At 41.0% G+C, this 17,022-nt stretch overlaps 1 protein-coding gene across 5 annotated transcripts in view; it reads left to right on the forward strand.

Annotated features, from left to right (window-relative positions):
- Arhgap6 (Rho GTPase activating protein 6) overlaps positions 1-17,022 on the forward strand; it is a 508,986-nt gene that overhangs the window by 246,035 nt on the left and 245,929 nt on the right. Inside the window, exon 1 of one of the 5 annotated variants that reach the window (XM_050121032.1) lies at positions 5,598-6,563. The exons of 3 other annotated variants lie outside the window; for them this stretch is intronic. Coding sequence is in view for 1 of the 2 variants with exons in the window: in XM_050121030.1 (XP_049976987.1) it covers positions 6,519-6,563 (45 nt within the window). In the remaining variant the exon portion in view is untranslated. Of the gene's footprint in view, positions 1-5,597; positions 6,564-17,022 lie in introns of those variants that run through there. One more of the 5 variants, XM_050121030.1, reaches the window with a different exon arrangement.

Here is a 17,022-nt window from a genome sequence, read left to right on the forward strand (position 1 = left end):
AAAAGAACATGATAACACAGTAGAGGGAAGCTCACAAGACATCAACCTTAGACAAAGAACTACAGTCAGCAAGGATTGCTGAGTGTGGGAGAAATGATCTTCTCCAGGGAAGAGTGCACCAGATGGTTATCCAATACTAATTAGTCAGGAATATACATATAAGTAATATTACCAAGACTGAGCTGGTTATATTTATGCATTTAGAAATAATAATGATAAGCAATTAAAGAGAGACAAGCCATGGTTTTGAGAATGTGTAAGGGGTGCTACACCATAGGTTTTGAACGTAGGAAAGTGAAGGGGGAGTTGTTGTAATTATATTACTATTTAAAAACTAAAATGTAGAAGAAGAAAAATAAGTAAAAGAGCATGGACAACTTATCAGTGACTATGGCACTAAAGAAAATATCTCTACCTCTTCCAGAAGCCATTAACTGCCTCAAGGAGGGTTTGGACCTCATGAGTCCCTCCCCTCTCCGTGATAGGTGTTGCCAGACACAGTCTAGTGCACCTCATGGTGAAGTAGCCATTAGTTCAAGAGTGAATTGGCCAAGTCATTTCTTGATTCTCAAGCAGCAGTTTGGAAAGTCATAGCTGGAGGGACTGTGTCCTCTCCTTTTTTGATTAATGACCCTTGAACAGAACATTTATTTTAGAACCATCTCTCTGTGGGTTCTTTTAAAGGGCATTCTCCCGGGATCCTTGGCACACTGAGTAGCAGTTCTTCAGTGAACATATCAGATAGCAAGTACAGTAGAACCAATGGTACCTTAATGGAAACCTATCATAATAGTTGCTTTACCCCAATCCTCCCTTGCTCACCTTCTTCCCTGCATTCTCAGGTCATCATGTTTCTGTTCATAATCGATACATAACTCTGTGATGTTCTTTAGGCTGGTGGTGATTGAGACCACAGACAGCACCGTGAGGCTCTACCAAAGACATGCCCCTCTCTCTAATCTCTCCCATGTGATTGAAGTTTCAGGCAATATCCTTGGGATCATTAGGAATTCTTCAGGCACTAGTCTTGATCCCAGGTCTGCTTTCAGGCTGAGTTATATCTTTAACTGAGTTGGAGAAAGGAACAAGGGCCTTTTGTCCTTCCTTGGATCCCTCCTAGGGATTTAGCAAGTGAAGTAAGGAATTGTGACTATCGAACAAACTGATCATTCTGAAGTGGCACATATGTTTCCAATTTGTTCTTTGAGATTGCCACCCCCCACAAGCAGGTTGAACTTCTCCCCGATGAAATGTCCTCCACCTAAAGCATACCAAGTCTCTCATTTTTTCCTGCTTGTGAGTGGGTGAAATCAGCAATGACAATGTTGATGCCAGGGCCCCAGCAGAGCTGGAAGGCCCTCCTTTAATTTCAGGAGAGATGATATTGACAAGGGGGAGGGGCAAGGAGCTACTTCCTAGCTCTGCTTTATCCTGGGATTTGGTTCTTTAATTTAATTTCGTAGCTCTGTGAGAAAGCCTAAAAGAGAGTCAACTCTAAACTATGTTCAGCCTTTATATAAACTATGTTCAGTCTATTTATATGGTAGAGTAAATAAAGCTTTTAATTAATACAATCCATTTGGGAAACTGTGGGGCACTATCCAGTAACATTAAATTCAGGCATGCTTATAGCCCTACAACTCTATTTCTAGTTCCTTACCCTGTAAAAAGGCACCCATGTGTGCACATGGGGATATGTGTGGAGATACTCAAGGTATGTGATTTTCACTAGTCCAAAATTGGAATGACCATAAATGTTTATTAGCAGTTAAAAAATGTAAACAATGGTCCCACGTGCAATGGAATACCACACAGCAATGGAAAGGACAAGCTACAATGACATTCAACAATACAGATGAACTTTCAAATATAGTATTGATCAGAAGAGGCAGGATTAAATAAAAGCATATTTATGCATGTGTCTATGTATACGTAAAGTTAGGAAATGACTAACAATTTTGGGTGCTTAGCTTTCTAAAATATGGTTACTTTCCACCAAGTGTGATTTTGCATCCTCTTGCAACAAGGACCATTTGGCAATATTTGGAGACAGTTTTTGTAATTGGAGGAGAATAAATAGTGCTGGCATCTAGAGTTAAGAATAGGTGGTTCTTCTAAACATGCTTTAGGAATCAAGGCTGCTCCACAACAAAGAATTAGGAGTCCTCCAAAGTCAATGGCACGCGATTTGAGGACCTATAGTGTAAAAAGGAAGACAAGAAATGAAATCAATCAAAAATAAGATACTGTTGGGACTAGAGAGATGGCTCAATGGTTAAGAACACTTGTTTGTTTTGCAGTACCCGCATGGCAAATAACAACTGCCTGTTACTCCAGTTTCGGAGTATCACACAACTTCTGGCCACTAAAAGCCCTGTACGCAAATGTTGTATAGACATACATGCAGGCAAAACACCTATACACATAAAATAAAAATAAAGAAATCATAAAATATAAAAGATGTCTTCCACTTCAGGATGAGGCGGTGGCTATGAGTAGAAGGGGATCGGGATCTAGAGTTAGGAGCGCTCCATTCCTCAACGTGGCTGAAAGGTAGATGCAGAAATGTTCTGTAAAAATTAGTCAAGTTGCCCCTAAATTGCTCTCTCTTTTTCTGTTTCAAAACGATAAACTACTTTAAAGGGTTGGGCTATCGGGATAATAGGATGGAGGAGTGGCAACACTGGATTTGGAGTAGGAATACACTGCTCAAGCAGATCCCATAGCCATTGCAATAACATTGATGGAGCTAAGCACTCTCCGGTGTGTTCTTGGCTCCTTCGAAACTCCACAGTTTAATTTGCTTTCACTAATGTAATTAAGGTTTTCCTGAGCAATGGTAAGCAATCACCCTTGAGTTTTCACCAAATAAGGAAAATTGTAACTTAATGTGTAGACAGGTAGACTCCATTTTAAGTTGAATGTTCTGGGAGACAAGATTCAGTGTTCATAGTGCACCATGTCTGGGGGCAGGAATGCACCGGCGCTCTACTATTAACGTGGCACACACACGCTTTTCTCTTGGCGATGATGCTGTTAGAGTAACTCAGAGATTATTTTTGAGTCGCCTCTGGGGAGAATGATAAATATAGATAAATTTATTTTTAAGTGGAACCAGGCCTAGGGATATAGCTGGGGGCGGGGGGGGGGGCGTACTTGCCTACCATGCATGAAGTCCTGGGTTGCATTCTAGTGCCACAATAACAGAAGAAAAGGGAATATTATAATGAGTGGGTAGAAGTTTGAGCCCAACAGAAAAGTTTCTTGTTTCCTGCAGTGTCTTCCATTATCCTAAATGTTCAAATATGAACTTTGAAGCCTCATGCACCATAAGATATGGTTGAGCTCACCCAGAGCCTATGGACTGATGCACTGAATGGGTTTGGAAAAGTGAATAATTTGGGAAGACACACCTGGAGATTCAAGAGTAGACCTGGAAATAAATGTACTTAAATAGAAATAACTGGAGAATTTAAATTATTTCTAAGTGCACAGACCTCTTAGTACTATGTACAATCTTTAAGGTCCTGTTTTGTGACTTGCGCCTTCAACACATGGGCTGAGATTTGAATGAACAGATGATGTTTTTATGAGGTGTCTTTGCTGGAGGACTAACCACTCATCTTCTTAAATCCTTGTCCTATACCACAAAACCCCTTCTACCATGGGGTGTGGGAGACATCACATTGATTTCATGGCAACTTAATAATAGCACTTTAGAAAGAAATATTCTAGAAGACAAAAGTCCTGTCTAAAATGTAAGGGCACAGTTTGGGAAGCGTGAATTCTTCTATTGCTGCATTTTCAAGAATATAATGCAAGCAAATTCGGGGACAACCCAGTTTTAAGAGGTGAATTGCTCAAAAGTAATGATCAAAAGACTCTGGTGAAGGGTTTTTATCAAAGAGAAACTCAATGTTTCTTGTTTCGATATATTGTTAACGTAGCATTCCTCAAAGAAACAGATGCTTAACTGAAACTCCAAGCTTCAATGACAAAAGAAAGCTTCCTGAAGCCAGAGTTTATCTTGTTTGCTTGTTGGAAACAGGGCCTCACTGTGTGGCCACAAAGCTAAGCCATCTTATTCTGCTGGAGAGTTCATCTGGGTAGAAATCGGTGGAGCAAAAGTCCCTAAACCGGGCCTATGATGGTTAGTCCACCTCCTATCTCATTTTCATACACACATCCTCCCTAGGCTGTGGCAGTTGTGAGTCTTTGAAGGGCGGAAGATTACAAAGTGTGCAGTAGTTCTCTATTTTCTTTGAAGACTTCCTTCTAAAGGTTATTTTTCAGCAACCGATAAGAATGAAAGTAAAAGGAGAGGATTTTAGTGTGTCATTTTCCCAGTCCTGCCTGGACATGTTTGAGCAGGGAAGCCTCTAAAGTGAACGGGTTGAGCCTGCGCTCCCGTTATTGCAAAGGAGTAGGGGATTTGAGCAATGCAAACTGCAGGGAGAACGAGAGGTACAGGCAAACAACTGAATGTCTTGCTCATAATATAGGCAACATTCTGGCTGCAGATTTCTGTTTGAGAAGAAGCTTGACTTTAAGTTTATTTTGTATGTTTTATGGCAGTGTAAAATACACACAGTAAAGGGCGTAAGTGGCACCAGTCTGCTGAACTCTATGGTGCAATGGCTGTTTATGCACAAATACGCTCCAGTAACTGTCTTACAGATCAAACCACAGACCGTCTTTAGCACCCCAGGACACAAATTGCTCTCTGCTTCCTTCCTAGTCCCCATTCTCCACCTTAATCATTGCTATTCTGTCGTCTGTTACCACGGATCATATCTGACTATTCCTGAGCATTATTTTACTGTGCACATATCCTGATGATGACTTTTTTTTGCACCAGTTTACAAATGTTTAGAGTAGTCCCATTGTGTGCAACTATGCCTGAAAATATTATGAACACAATTGTATGCGGTGCGGTCATTTTAATGATTCCCATGTATGCGTGAGTGGAAGGCAGCTCTACTCACCTCTATACCACCAGTGCAGCACCAAAGTGAATCGTTGCATGAGAAGGCACGCATGCAGTCAGCTTCAATGTAACTGTCCAGTTTTTCAAAGAGTTGGACCATTGTGAAATTATCTAGGATTCCTGCTCCTTGGTGCTCACAATTTCCACTGCTCGGTATGAATATGCTGCCAATTGTTTTCAAATAATTATATGTCTGTTGGTGAACAGGCCTGTCCACATGAATTAGACAAGGACCATCTCCTGCTTTTCTCTTTTTGCCCCTAATACAGGTCCGGCAGAGGGTGTTTCTATAGTTCAATAGACAGGACACCGAAGAACTAGCATTAAGTCATCCCCAAGGCCACTTCCCTTATCCCAGCTACCAATCTGGGGCCTGAGTTAGTGAATTTCACGGGTCTCGAGCCTCCGCTCTATCCCCACTCTACCCTCACCTCCCGCCTTGTCTGCATTTCTCTCTGAGGAAACTTGGTGACTTTTTTTTAATGAGGTGTCTTTTAAAGGACAGGTTTCCATGGAGGGATTTTAGAGCAGAAACCAATGGTACGAGTTATTGTGCAGTTCCAGTGTGTGCTAAAAAAAAAAAAAAAAAAAAAAAAAAACGAGGTGATTTGCCCGGCAGTGTTTGCCAGTCGTGTTCCTCTTTTCTTTCCAAATTTTTGCCTATCTGTTTTCCCCGTTGACACCTTAGGATCAAAACAGCAGATAGCTCCTTGTTCGGTGCTGCCCCTTACCCTGCAATGCATGCTCAAACCCAGCCGGGGTGGAAACTCACTCCTGTTTTAACAAATTCTCTACGACTATCTCTTTGGGCTTCCCGACACTGCCTAGTGCAAACTTCCTTAGCCTTTCTGTCCAGCCTCCAAATCATCCTCCTAGCTTCAGCCGGTCCCAGAGGCAGTATTGCTTAGATCCTTCTCCCGTGCCTGAGATCTCTGAGGGTCCCAGCATTTTGAGACTCAGATCAAGGTTTTTCAAAACCCTCAACTCCCTTGAGATCGATGGGAATTGCCTTCTAGCAACAGGCGCCCGGCTCTTTGAAAGTTAATCAAAATTTCTCTTGGAAACCTAAGCTTTTCTCTGCGCAGGTGTTGAAGCCCCAGCCTTGAATGTCAGGACTAGGGGGCCGGGGAGGAGTCAAGTGCTAGGAGGCGGGACATTGGCCAACCTGACACCTGTCTTGGGCGACCTCAGTGGCTGCAGCCTCCAACAGCTGGCAGCGGCCACTGCCTCAGCAGGGACTGGCCAGGAGCGGAAGGAATTAAATGCCCGCCCATCTCATCAGACTTGGCCGCTCCCTCCTCCTCCTCGCCCTCCCCCTGCTCGCTGCCTCCTCCTCCCGGTCCCCACAGGCTCTGCCTCGGGACTTCGTGCCAGCGACTCGCGGAGCCAAGCTCGGGCTCAGTGCGCTCAGAGCACAGCAGGGCTGACGCCCAGAGCTTACTCTGAGATGGCAGTGAAGTAAAGAGAACCTCTAAGAGACACTGTGACTCTAGGCTGGGCAGGAGAGCCTGCTGCTCCTCCAGACGGGGACATGGGGGACCCGTCCTACAGCGAGAAGCCGCGACTGCACTACGCGGTAAGTGAGTGTCCCGGCAGACACGGAGACAAAAGGGGGCGCCACTTTGCTGGCAAAGAAGGGGGACTGCGTGGAGGTGATGGGATCCGCTCTCTAGAGGTCTTTTGGCTGGGGAATTGGGTGTGCCAGGTACCTCACCCGGGAGGGCCACCTGCTCCAGAACTCAGCCATGCTCCTCGAAATCCATGCATGAAGCCGTCGGTGCACTCAGTGTCCCTTGGCTTGAGCAGTGGTCACTGAGTCCACTACCTGGGGCTGGACCCCATCACTACCTTGCTGCTTTTGGTTAGATATAATGGAAAGACTAGAATTGAGGTAGATAGAAGTGAAGGCTATCCACTAATTTGGATGTGTGGCCAGCGGAGTTGCTGGAGAAATGTCGCAGGGAGCTTTAAGTGCACCGAGTTTATTCCTTGGAAGGAGTTTGTACATTTTCCTAGGAGTGTGCAAAGAGACAGATTATCTGCTTAATTTAAGGGGTTACCAGGAAGTCCTCTCTTGGATCCTTCCTTACCTCATGGTGACCTCTCTTCTTTCTGTTAACTTCAATGTCGCACAAATATTTATTGGGGGCTTATTTTATGTTGTCGCTGCAGGTACCCACCGAGCATATGCAATATATGGAATGCTCATGGAACTTGTGTCTTTTGAAGGAGTCCATGTTTCACATTAATGGCTAACCAAAGAAAATTCTAGATTACGCAGTTTTTTTTTTTTTTTTGAGAGAGAGAGGGGGGGGGAGAAGACAAGAAGGGAGAAAAGAAAGATCTTTGAGCAATGAGCACTACTTCTGAAGACTGTGAGGGGACAGGCAGCAGCTTTTAGACCTTTTATTTTCAACCTTGAAGATGTGTAGTTTTGAGATGAGACGCCACAGTTGTTCTGTCGTCTGCTGGTTTACTGGGCTTTCTATGACGTGCTTTTTTCACTGTTGAGATTGAGCATTCTGACTGCCAATTTGAAAAAAAAAAACCTGGAGAGAAACAGACAAGACAAAGAGCTGACAAGAAAAAAAAATCAATATTTATAGTAAGGCAAAGGCTGTCTGGAATTTGCATACTCCCATTAAAACTGTATTTTTTTTATTTCAAGGAAGGCTTTGGTGCAGTCAGGAATGGTAGGCTCAGAGGTTCAGGAGCTGCCTGGGTTGGTTCTAGACTGGTCACTGAGGCAAATTGAGCACCTCTTATCACTTCTTTCCACTGGAAAGGTGAGGGTGTGAGCTAGGAAACTGTTAAGTTTCTTTCCTAGGCTGATTTTCAAGGAACAAGAAACAGCTCTTTCTCTGGTTTAGCATAGCTGTTTGTCCAGAAAAGCCAAGTGAGCATTGCGCAGTTACTGATGCTTGTTGGTTTCTGCGGAGGCACTGGTGGCTCTGGGATTGACCTTTTAAAGTAGTCTTAAGGGTAATCAGGTTTCTGTAATGGTTGCTATTCTGTCCTATTTGTGCACTCTTATCACCTGCCTTCAACATATTGTCCATAAGCTGTGTCCTGGTGCCTTTTGGTTTGTAATTACAGGCCATTTTGAGCCCCTCCTTAGAGAGCTGGTGGCCGAGGAAACGTGATAACTGGCTCCTTACATAAAAACCTATGTGACCATTTAATGAATGGCTATTACTTCCATATACAAATATATAAATACAGCCCAAGTATTTCATATTGTCATTTTAATTTATCTCTCCTAAAATAATAAATTCATGGTCAAGCTCATGGTACAATATCCTCTTAGGCTCTAAATGTTTGACGGAAAACAGCCCTTTCTACTAATGTGGGCCTTTATGCAGATGTGCTTTGTATTAGGACTGGGAAAGGGAAGATTTTAGAGAGCGTTTCTGAAAGAAATCACCTGGGTGCTCTGAATACACACACACACACACACACATATCCGTTATAATGATGAAGCAATTGTGTTCAGCAGCATAGTAGGTGGAATTCAAAGTAAAACTTGTTGCTTTTCACAGTAGCAAGACCCTTCGGGGCTGAAGATTCACTGCTGAACTCTGTCTACCTCAGTCATTTGGGTTTTTAATAATTCTGGACTTGTTTTGTCCTTCAGCACAAATATTCCACTTGCTTTGCTCTATGTGGGTTGACTGCACTATGTTCTTCCAGAGAAAGACTTCCCCTCTATGAGTCTTTAGTACTTCTTCACTCCCCTGAAATAAAACCCAGGGATAAATAGTTAATATTCTTTCTTTGGAGCATTGTATTTCCTGTCCAAAGCAAGACTACATATACTAAATAAGTGCTTGTCATTTATTCACTCAAAAAAAAAACCTTTTGTGGAGCATCTATTGTGTGTTATGTATTTGAACAATTTCCCAGACTCAGGACACTCCATTCACCTCTTAAGGTCCACTTTAAACATTACTGAGAAAATGCATAAGTGATAAGAGCATTGAAAATTTATGGTATCAGTTACTTTTTCAAAGTGTGGTACAACGATGCTTTTCTTTATCTTCACCGCAGGATGAATGTATCATAGCAGCTTATGTTCCTGTTCAAAGTGTTCCCTCCGTGGTTTTCTCACATTCAGTTTCTGGCTATTCCATCAATACAATTGGGTGTTGTCCTTGAGTACCTCTTGGTGACTGTATCAGATTTGGGGATGCTTTCTCTGGCTCCAAATTGAAGAATAGAGTGTATCTATAATGCGACCTATCTTCTAACAGAGATGGGAGAAGATGACCTGTGTTTTATAATAGCTAGGAAGAATGTTGTAAGCCATTTACATATTTGAGAGGAGTTTAGGAAAGCAAACCTTCCAGACTTAGTTTGTATGGGCTGTATAGGGAATAGAGTATAAATAACAAGGATGCCAAGGATGTCATGAGTGAACCAATGGTTTTTAGCCACACTTCTGGAGAACCTACAGGCTATTAAACATCATCAGACTTCATTCAAATTTCAAAGTGAGGGCTGAAGAGATGGCTCAGAGGTTAAGAGCACTGACTGCTCTTCCAGAGGTCCTGAGTTCAATTCCCAGCAACCACATGGTGGCTTAAAGCCATCTATATAATGAGATCTGGTGCCCTCTTCTGGCATGCAAGCATACGTGAAAGGAAGGTTGTATACATAATAAATAAATAAATCTTAAAAAAAATTTCAAAGTGATTGGAAAAAATTTGGGTCAGTTTTAGCCTCAGATTCAAGTAGTAGACTTGTGGATTATGCGGATTTTTCCATCCTCTGGTGTAAATAAATCAAACAGAAGAGCAGGAGAGTTGAAGGTGGTGCAGAAATAGCTCAGTGACAGAACCAAGGACATTACCCAGGTGTCCTGTCTTGACGGAATTCTTCTGTGTTATTTATATGGTTGAAACAGTTAAACCCAATTATTTCTCTTCCTATATGCCCTGTTGTAGTAAACGTCTAGCAGCAAAATATGAGGCTTTTAGGGATTTAATATGGTGTTTAGTAATTTAATATGTTCATCCATATTGTCAAATTACATGATCAAATACCCTCTTAATTTGCATAGTATATATAGTCCAAATTCTAAATTTTAAATTTCTAAGGAGATCAATGCCATAAACTCTTGACTTTCTGAAAAAGGCATTAGAAAAAAATTTAGATTTGAAAATTGGCCCTGTGACTTCAGGGAGTTCTCTCCAAGTCTTTGCTTTTGAGTCGTTGACCTTTGCTCTTCTTGAACTGGACAAAGAAAGACAAATGAAATGCTCAGTATAGCCCACATGAAAAGGCACTGGACTGAGAGCATTCATTGCTGTTTGATTGGTAGATAGAAAACTCTGTGGAGTACTGGGTGCATCTTGTCCTTGCCATCATACCGGTATCTAGCAAAGTGCTGGGAGCCTAGTAGGTGCTTGTTGAGCGTGTCATGATGGCTAGGCTGCATGAATCCTGTAGAGATGAGACCTAATGTTGATCTCTTCGCTCTCTTCCATTTCTCTCAGCAGACTTCTTAACAGCTCCATTGCTGACCTCACTTCCTGTTTGGTGTGCTTACCCTGACATCTGTACTTTTGACCAAAACATTGTAATCAGAAGTTGATTCCACCCAGTTCCACTTAACAGTGTTCTAAGGAGCTGACCCAAAAGATTAAGCCCTCTACCTTGGTAGTAAGTCTTCTCTTAACACAGGATCGCAGAGGTCTTAGTACAAAACTTTTCGTGTGGTCCCTCCAGAAACATTCATTTTCCATAGACTTTGAAGCCATTAGAGTTGTTTTACGATTCAGTAATGTTGAATACAGGATGCTCTTTGGTAGTTCTGAAGATGTCAAAAGCTGGGCTGTGCTGTAGGGCTGTATAGATAGAAATCACTTGCCATCCATAAGTGCTTGCCAATGGGGACAGCTAAGAAATGGAACAGATATTACTATTTGCTTTGCATTTATCTTCTTATAAAAGTTACAAACAAAACAACAGCGAAACTTCAACTTGTGAATAAATGAGAGGTCACTGAATTCCCTTGATGAACACCTCTACTCATTATAAATACCTTTCCTAACCTCCCATCTTCCCAGCATGGTAATTTTTTTTGGTTATATTCTTACTTGGATGAAGCCTCTTTGGGCTGGAAGACCTATTGTTTAAAGAAGACATGCCTCCCAACTTCCAAACTATTCAGTAAGCATCACTGTTATTGGATAATCAGATTCCCACTGGGTACTGTATAGTAAAGATATTAGCCAATCATTGAAACAGATACTACATGTTGCTTAATTTTATTTTGCATTTTTTTTCTGGGGATGAACTTCTTCCCCCTTTTGTGATAATCCTTCACTGGATGGATTTGATTTTCAACTTGGTTGTGAGAGTATTTTCCAGTCATAAGAATTCTTTGCTGTATTCTTGGTTCCTCATTTTCCCCTTGATAGTTTCTAAACCCTACCATCTCAGAAAACAGGTGGGGGACCATGTATTGAGAAGCATCCATTAATAATAAAAGGATACAGTGAAATTTAGTGCTTTAAGATCTTTGGTTTGTTTCTATTGCAAGTAGAATAAATTCGTTCTTGACCTTAACCGTCTAAACCCTCTTACATGATCTTTCTCTGCTTCTTGCTTCTTATCACCTTTCTCTAGTCTATTCACAGTATTGTATGATCTATAAAATTGACCACTTCCTCCTTGAGGAGCTTTTGTATCTGTCCTTTAAGCCGAGAACAGTCTTTGTATGGTACTCTCTTCTGCAGCCTTCACGTTATTGGCAGGGAAAGAGTCGCCTTCCTTGAAGGCTTTCTTCAAAGTGTTTCTGACCCCTCTCAGTTACTATCGATCATACCTCACGAGCCTCTGCTTTAATTGGGTTTCTTATCATATTTTATATTCAGTGCTCATTTCTCTCAACTGAAGTGGAAGCTTGTTCAGAACAAGCCTTCACCAATATATTTCCATCTTTTCTCCACTGCCTAGAGTAGGCAGTGGAACAAATTAGCTTCTGGTTTTTGCATAGACTAATAGGAGTTTTCAAAGTTTACTTGTCGTTCATTATTTAGTGGGTTACAGATGGAGTGGGCATTGTTAAGATGTTGCCTTCATCTTTTTACAAAATTCCTACTAAATGAGCATCCAAGGACCAGACTGGAAATCAATAATCTGAAAAACCTTTGTGGGTCATTCTGATATCAGTCACGTTAAGAAAATGTAGATACTTACTTACTTAGCTCACAACTTATTACTGAAGCAGAAAAAGCTTGAATCTGTTAAAATCTAGGAATCAACAACAAAGCAGCACTTGATAGCACAACGTTATACTTTATGTGATGCCAAAGTGGTAGAGTACAAAGTTTCAGAGAGCTCCCCGGTTTTAGAGGTTAGTGTTCATTTAAGTGAAACTGTCTTAGGATTTTGGAGACAGAGAAATGCTCCTTGGTCTGTATATTGTGGGGTACCAACATGTCCACCAATTTTTGTTTTTAATTTAAGTCAGTAGTTCTCCACGAGGGCCCATTTGACAAGGTCTCAAGGCAGTTTTTTTTAAAAGTCACTAATGGAAGGAGTTGTGCCTGTCAGCGATTTTGTAGATACTGGAGGTGCAGGTATGCATCCTACAATATATAACAATACGCAGGGAGGAATTGGCCACTTCCAAGTGTCAATTGTGCTGAGGACCCAAAGCCCCAACTGAGATGTTTTTATATCGAAATCAAAATCTTTAATGTTTGGAGAACCATTTTGTATGACATACCTCAAAACAATTCATGTATATTTCTCAGCTTTTGAGAAGATGGTTTTGACAAAATGAAAAATGGCCTGTGATGGATGTGAGTCCCAACTACACAACATATTGCATGGTCATGAAGTACTGATACTGCGAAGGGTATTGTCATTATAGAAGTCTTGACACTTTGGGACTTTTGCTTCTTGTTTTCTCAGTACTGATGTTCTTCCAAATCCTGTTCCTTCTCTATGCATTAACATCTATTAGCCACACCTGGTGTGCTTCCTTTCTCTTTTAGGACTCAGCAGGCATGGCGGTTGCTCAAATCCGGTAAGTCTGTGTCTAAAACCTTAAGGTATGATTCTGAAAAGAAGATGCGAATCATTCTCTGAAAACCTTCATGGGTGGACAACAGACCTTCAACAGCCTGAGAGCAAGAAGTGTGGGCGTGTTTTTTTGTTCCGTTGCCTAGGGATGTGACATAGACTTTTTGCACTGAAAGGACAAAAAAGGAGAAAGGAGGGAGGCTGTGGCTCTAAACTCTTGGTCCTCAATCCCACCTGGACAAGCGCAGGGTAGCCTGTAGTTGGTGAGTTATCTTTTCTACCGTTGAGATGATTGTGGGGGTCTTCTCTAAACCTCTGCCCGTCTCACTTAAAGGTAATTAACATGATCTGCTTTAGAATGTAGGCTCCCAAATGATGGACAAGGGGCAAATAGAGGTACTAGCCACTTGCTAGATTTTGGACAGTAGTCATCAGTTCTCCCAAACACACGTGTTCTCCTTTAAACAGAGGATAAAAGGAACAAAGGGTGAGGGGGAAAAAAGGGCTGTCATCACCACTGACATAGTACTAGTTTCTTTATGTAGAGGCAGGTTACTTTGTTGTCAATACAGTATGCTAGCCTGGCACTTCATCCACTGAGTTACATCCACAGCATTTGATATGAACAAGGGATATGATGCGGCACCAGGAATCTGATCATAAGTTTAAATTTGATCATTGTTCACTTAAATATGGCTTTACTTCTGCTTTCCTTAAAACATGTTTTGACCCTTTGAAGTGAAAATCCATTAGGTTTTCCTTTCCATCTTGGCTGATATATTCTTAGCACTTTCTAATTAAAAAATTACAATAAAATGTGAGCATTTGGGGTGTCAACTAAACTAGATTTCTGAAAAGAATTTTTCAGAAGAATTTGGAGGAAAGTTGCTATGGGAACACCAACTTTTGAAGATTAACTTTAACAATATGTTTTTAGATGGTCCCTTTATACAGCTGACTGATGTATCTGGCAAAGAAATTGCCTGAGTCAGTACAAGATTTAAACAAACTGAAGGCACCTTTTGGCATGGAGAGTGACCTGTTCTGAGTTTCCTGAGCATCCTTATGTTGGGTGGGTGCTGCTTCATACAGGCACAAAGCCCTGGACAATATTGTAGATCTCTATTATAGCGGTACCACTTTAGTTACACCCACAAAATAGTAGAACTGTACTAAAGGGATGACAACTTGAGTTTTCAGAATACTTTGAAATGGTAGCTCTCAGTGTTATATCTGTATATATGCATATGTCTTTCATGCTCTACCAGATGCTATGATGTTGGTCTTGATGGTCTAACCACAATTTAAAATGATTATCTGAACAAAAATCATTTGACTTTTGTCTCAAAACATAGGCCATGCTCTTGCTTTAAGCTATTGAATCATAGAGGAAATCATAGTGTTAAGATCTAAACAGAAAAGGCACTCAAAATGCTTAACTTGAAGAGAGAGCTATTTCTGACATGTTGACAGATGTAAGGAAAGCAATGAAGGGTGGCAAGGGACTCTGATTAGCTATGTGGAACTCTGGTCATGGAAGGTGCAATGGTATGACAACCCAATGACTCTCGGCATGACTGGAAGGGATACTAGAAATGTGTCCAGAGGGCAATATCTGGAGATGAAAAAGTAGACTGCAACAATCCATTTCTTGGCATCTTGCTTTTTTATTTTCCCATCTCCTCGAACCAAGCCCAGACATTCTAGTGAGATATGTGCCGTAAAGCAGAGCCCAGAACATAGAAGGGCAGATGCTTTGTTTCCTTTCACTGTGTGTGTGGAGGGGAGGATGCTGGCAGAGAGTACCAACCTGAGTTGAAGACACTGGTGAATAGAGAGTCCACCCTGAGTGTATGCAGTCTTGGGACTTATTTACTAATGAAAGAGCCTATATCCCTTCAGAGGGCTCCCAAATTGCTTCAAGTATTTAATTAGCATATTTAAACTATTCATGAATTGTTCAAATTCCACCTGTAGCACAAATAATAAAAACCCACAGACAGATATTGGAGTTCAATCTGAAGGTCAGAAAAGCAAAACAGCCAGCCACTGGCTCTTACCGCTACCTCAGTCCAAAATGGCGATTCTGCCTCCAGGAATCTCAGAATGACTGTTGAGAACTGTCTCCTCCCATCTTATATTCCTATCTATGGCTGGGATTAAAGGCACCACTACCACCCAGTTTCTATGACAAACTAGTGTGGCTACTGGGATTAAAGGTGTGTGTCACCTCTGCCTGGTCTGTGTGGCTGACCAGTGGGGCTGTTTTACTCTCTGATCTTCAGACAAACTTTATTTATTAAAATAAAAAAGAAATATCACTACATTTCCCCTTTTTGTCTAAAAGGAAAAGGAAGGCTATAACTAATATAAGAAAACTATAGACAGCAAGTACAATGACTATATGCAATATATACAGGCAATAAATACATCAAAAATGTCTAGTTCATTTGCATTTGATGATGTCAGAGAAAATATTTCATATCTATCTTATCTTGATGAGTCCAAAGTCTTGTACCTAATTTACTTTCTATCATAACTTGCTTTCTGGTAACTAGCATAACTTGCATAAGGTCAAAAGGAAAACTATAACTATCTAGTCTTCAACTCCCTCACAGACCCAAGAGGGAAATAATATTAACTGAGTAAGCAGGAAGTGTGAGTAAATGACTTCCAAAAAATGTGAGAAATGACAGAAACAGCTGGCTGCCTGGACAATCACCCAAAGTTCCTTTGCAACGTTGGGGCCTCTATCTTCGGCCTACAGGCCTAGCATATCCAACAGACTTTTCTGTAAAGCAGGATATTCTGAAGAGCTGTAAAGAGCCCGTTGCTGGATGTTTTGCTTTTCTGACCTTCAGATTGAACCCTAATATCTGTTTCTGGGTTTTTATTAACCGTGCTACATCCACCAATGTGTACTCTATATCCCAGTAAGAATAGTCATATACTTATTAAAGGATATAATCTTCACTTACATTATTACATATGTATATGTGAACATATTATTATATACATAGCCGGGTGGTGCTGGCACATGTCTTTAATCCCAGTAATCGAGAGGCAGAGGCAGATGGATCTTTGTGAGTTCAAGGCTAGCCTGGTCTACAAGAGCTAGTTCCAGGACAGCTAGGGATGTTACACGGAGAAGCCCTGTCTCAAAAAAAATAATAATTACATATGTAACTTAGAAGAACACTATTGAGTGCTCTGATTAAAATTTATTACTATAAATGAAAACTGCAATGGATAATTTTCCCTCTAAGCTCATGATTAGTCTAATGTATTTTGTTTTCTAAACAGTGAAAAACAAAGAATTCATTTAGCTGTTCCCTGATTGCTAAGTGTGGTTTCAGCTTTTAGCATAAAAGTATTGTTATTTATTTCTTCTGGTTAAGGACTGGATGCAACCTAAGACTGTAATTGAACCTGCTTGTAACCCAGTTAATTTGGCAAAGAGAAAATGACCATTTTGAAGATCTTTCACTCCATTCTGTGAGCTGGTTCTTTACTGGTGGTTATTTCCTTTACTATGCATAATGTTTTGATAACTATGTATCAAACACGGTGCTGATATTCAGCTTATATGAGGACTGTAAAATCACCCACCAAAGCATCCAGTCAGTAAAATGAAGTCAATAGTTCTCAGAAGAACGGGGGCTGGAGAGATGGCTCAGAGGTTAAGAGCATTGCCTGCTCTTCCAAAGGCCCTGAGTTCAATTCCCAGCAACCACATGGTGGCTCACAACCATCTGTAATGGGGCCTGGTGCCCTCTTCTGGTCTGCTAGCACACAAACAAATAGAATATTGTATTCGTAATAAATAAATAAATAAATATTTTAAAAAATAGTTCTCAGAAGAAGAAAAAAATACGAATGGCCAATAAATGCTCAAAAAGGGAAGGAGTGTCAAGATTTTCAGCTATCAGGGAAATTGCTTTGAAATTCTATCTTGCCGTATAAAAAATTGCTATCATCATAAAAACAAACAATAGAGAGAA

This window comes from Alexandromys fortis, unplaced genomic scaffold, assembly GCF_014885135.2.
Source record: "Alexandromys fortis isolate MF-2015 unplaced genomic scaffold, M_Fortis_MF-2015_v1.1 scaffold_192, whole genome shotgun sequence".
In the NCBI taxonomy this organism is placed as follows: Eukaryota; Metazoa; Chordata; class Mammalia; order Rodentia; family Cricetidae; genus Alexandromys; species Alexandromys fortis.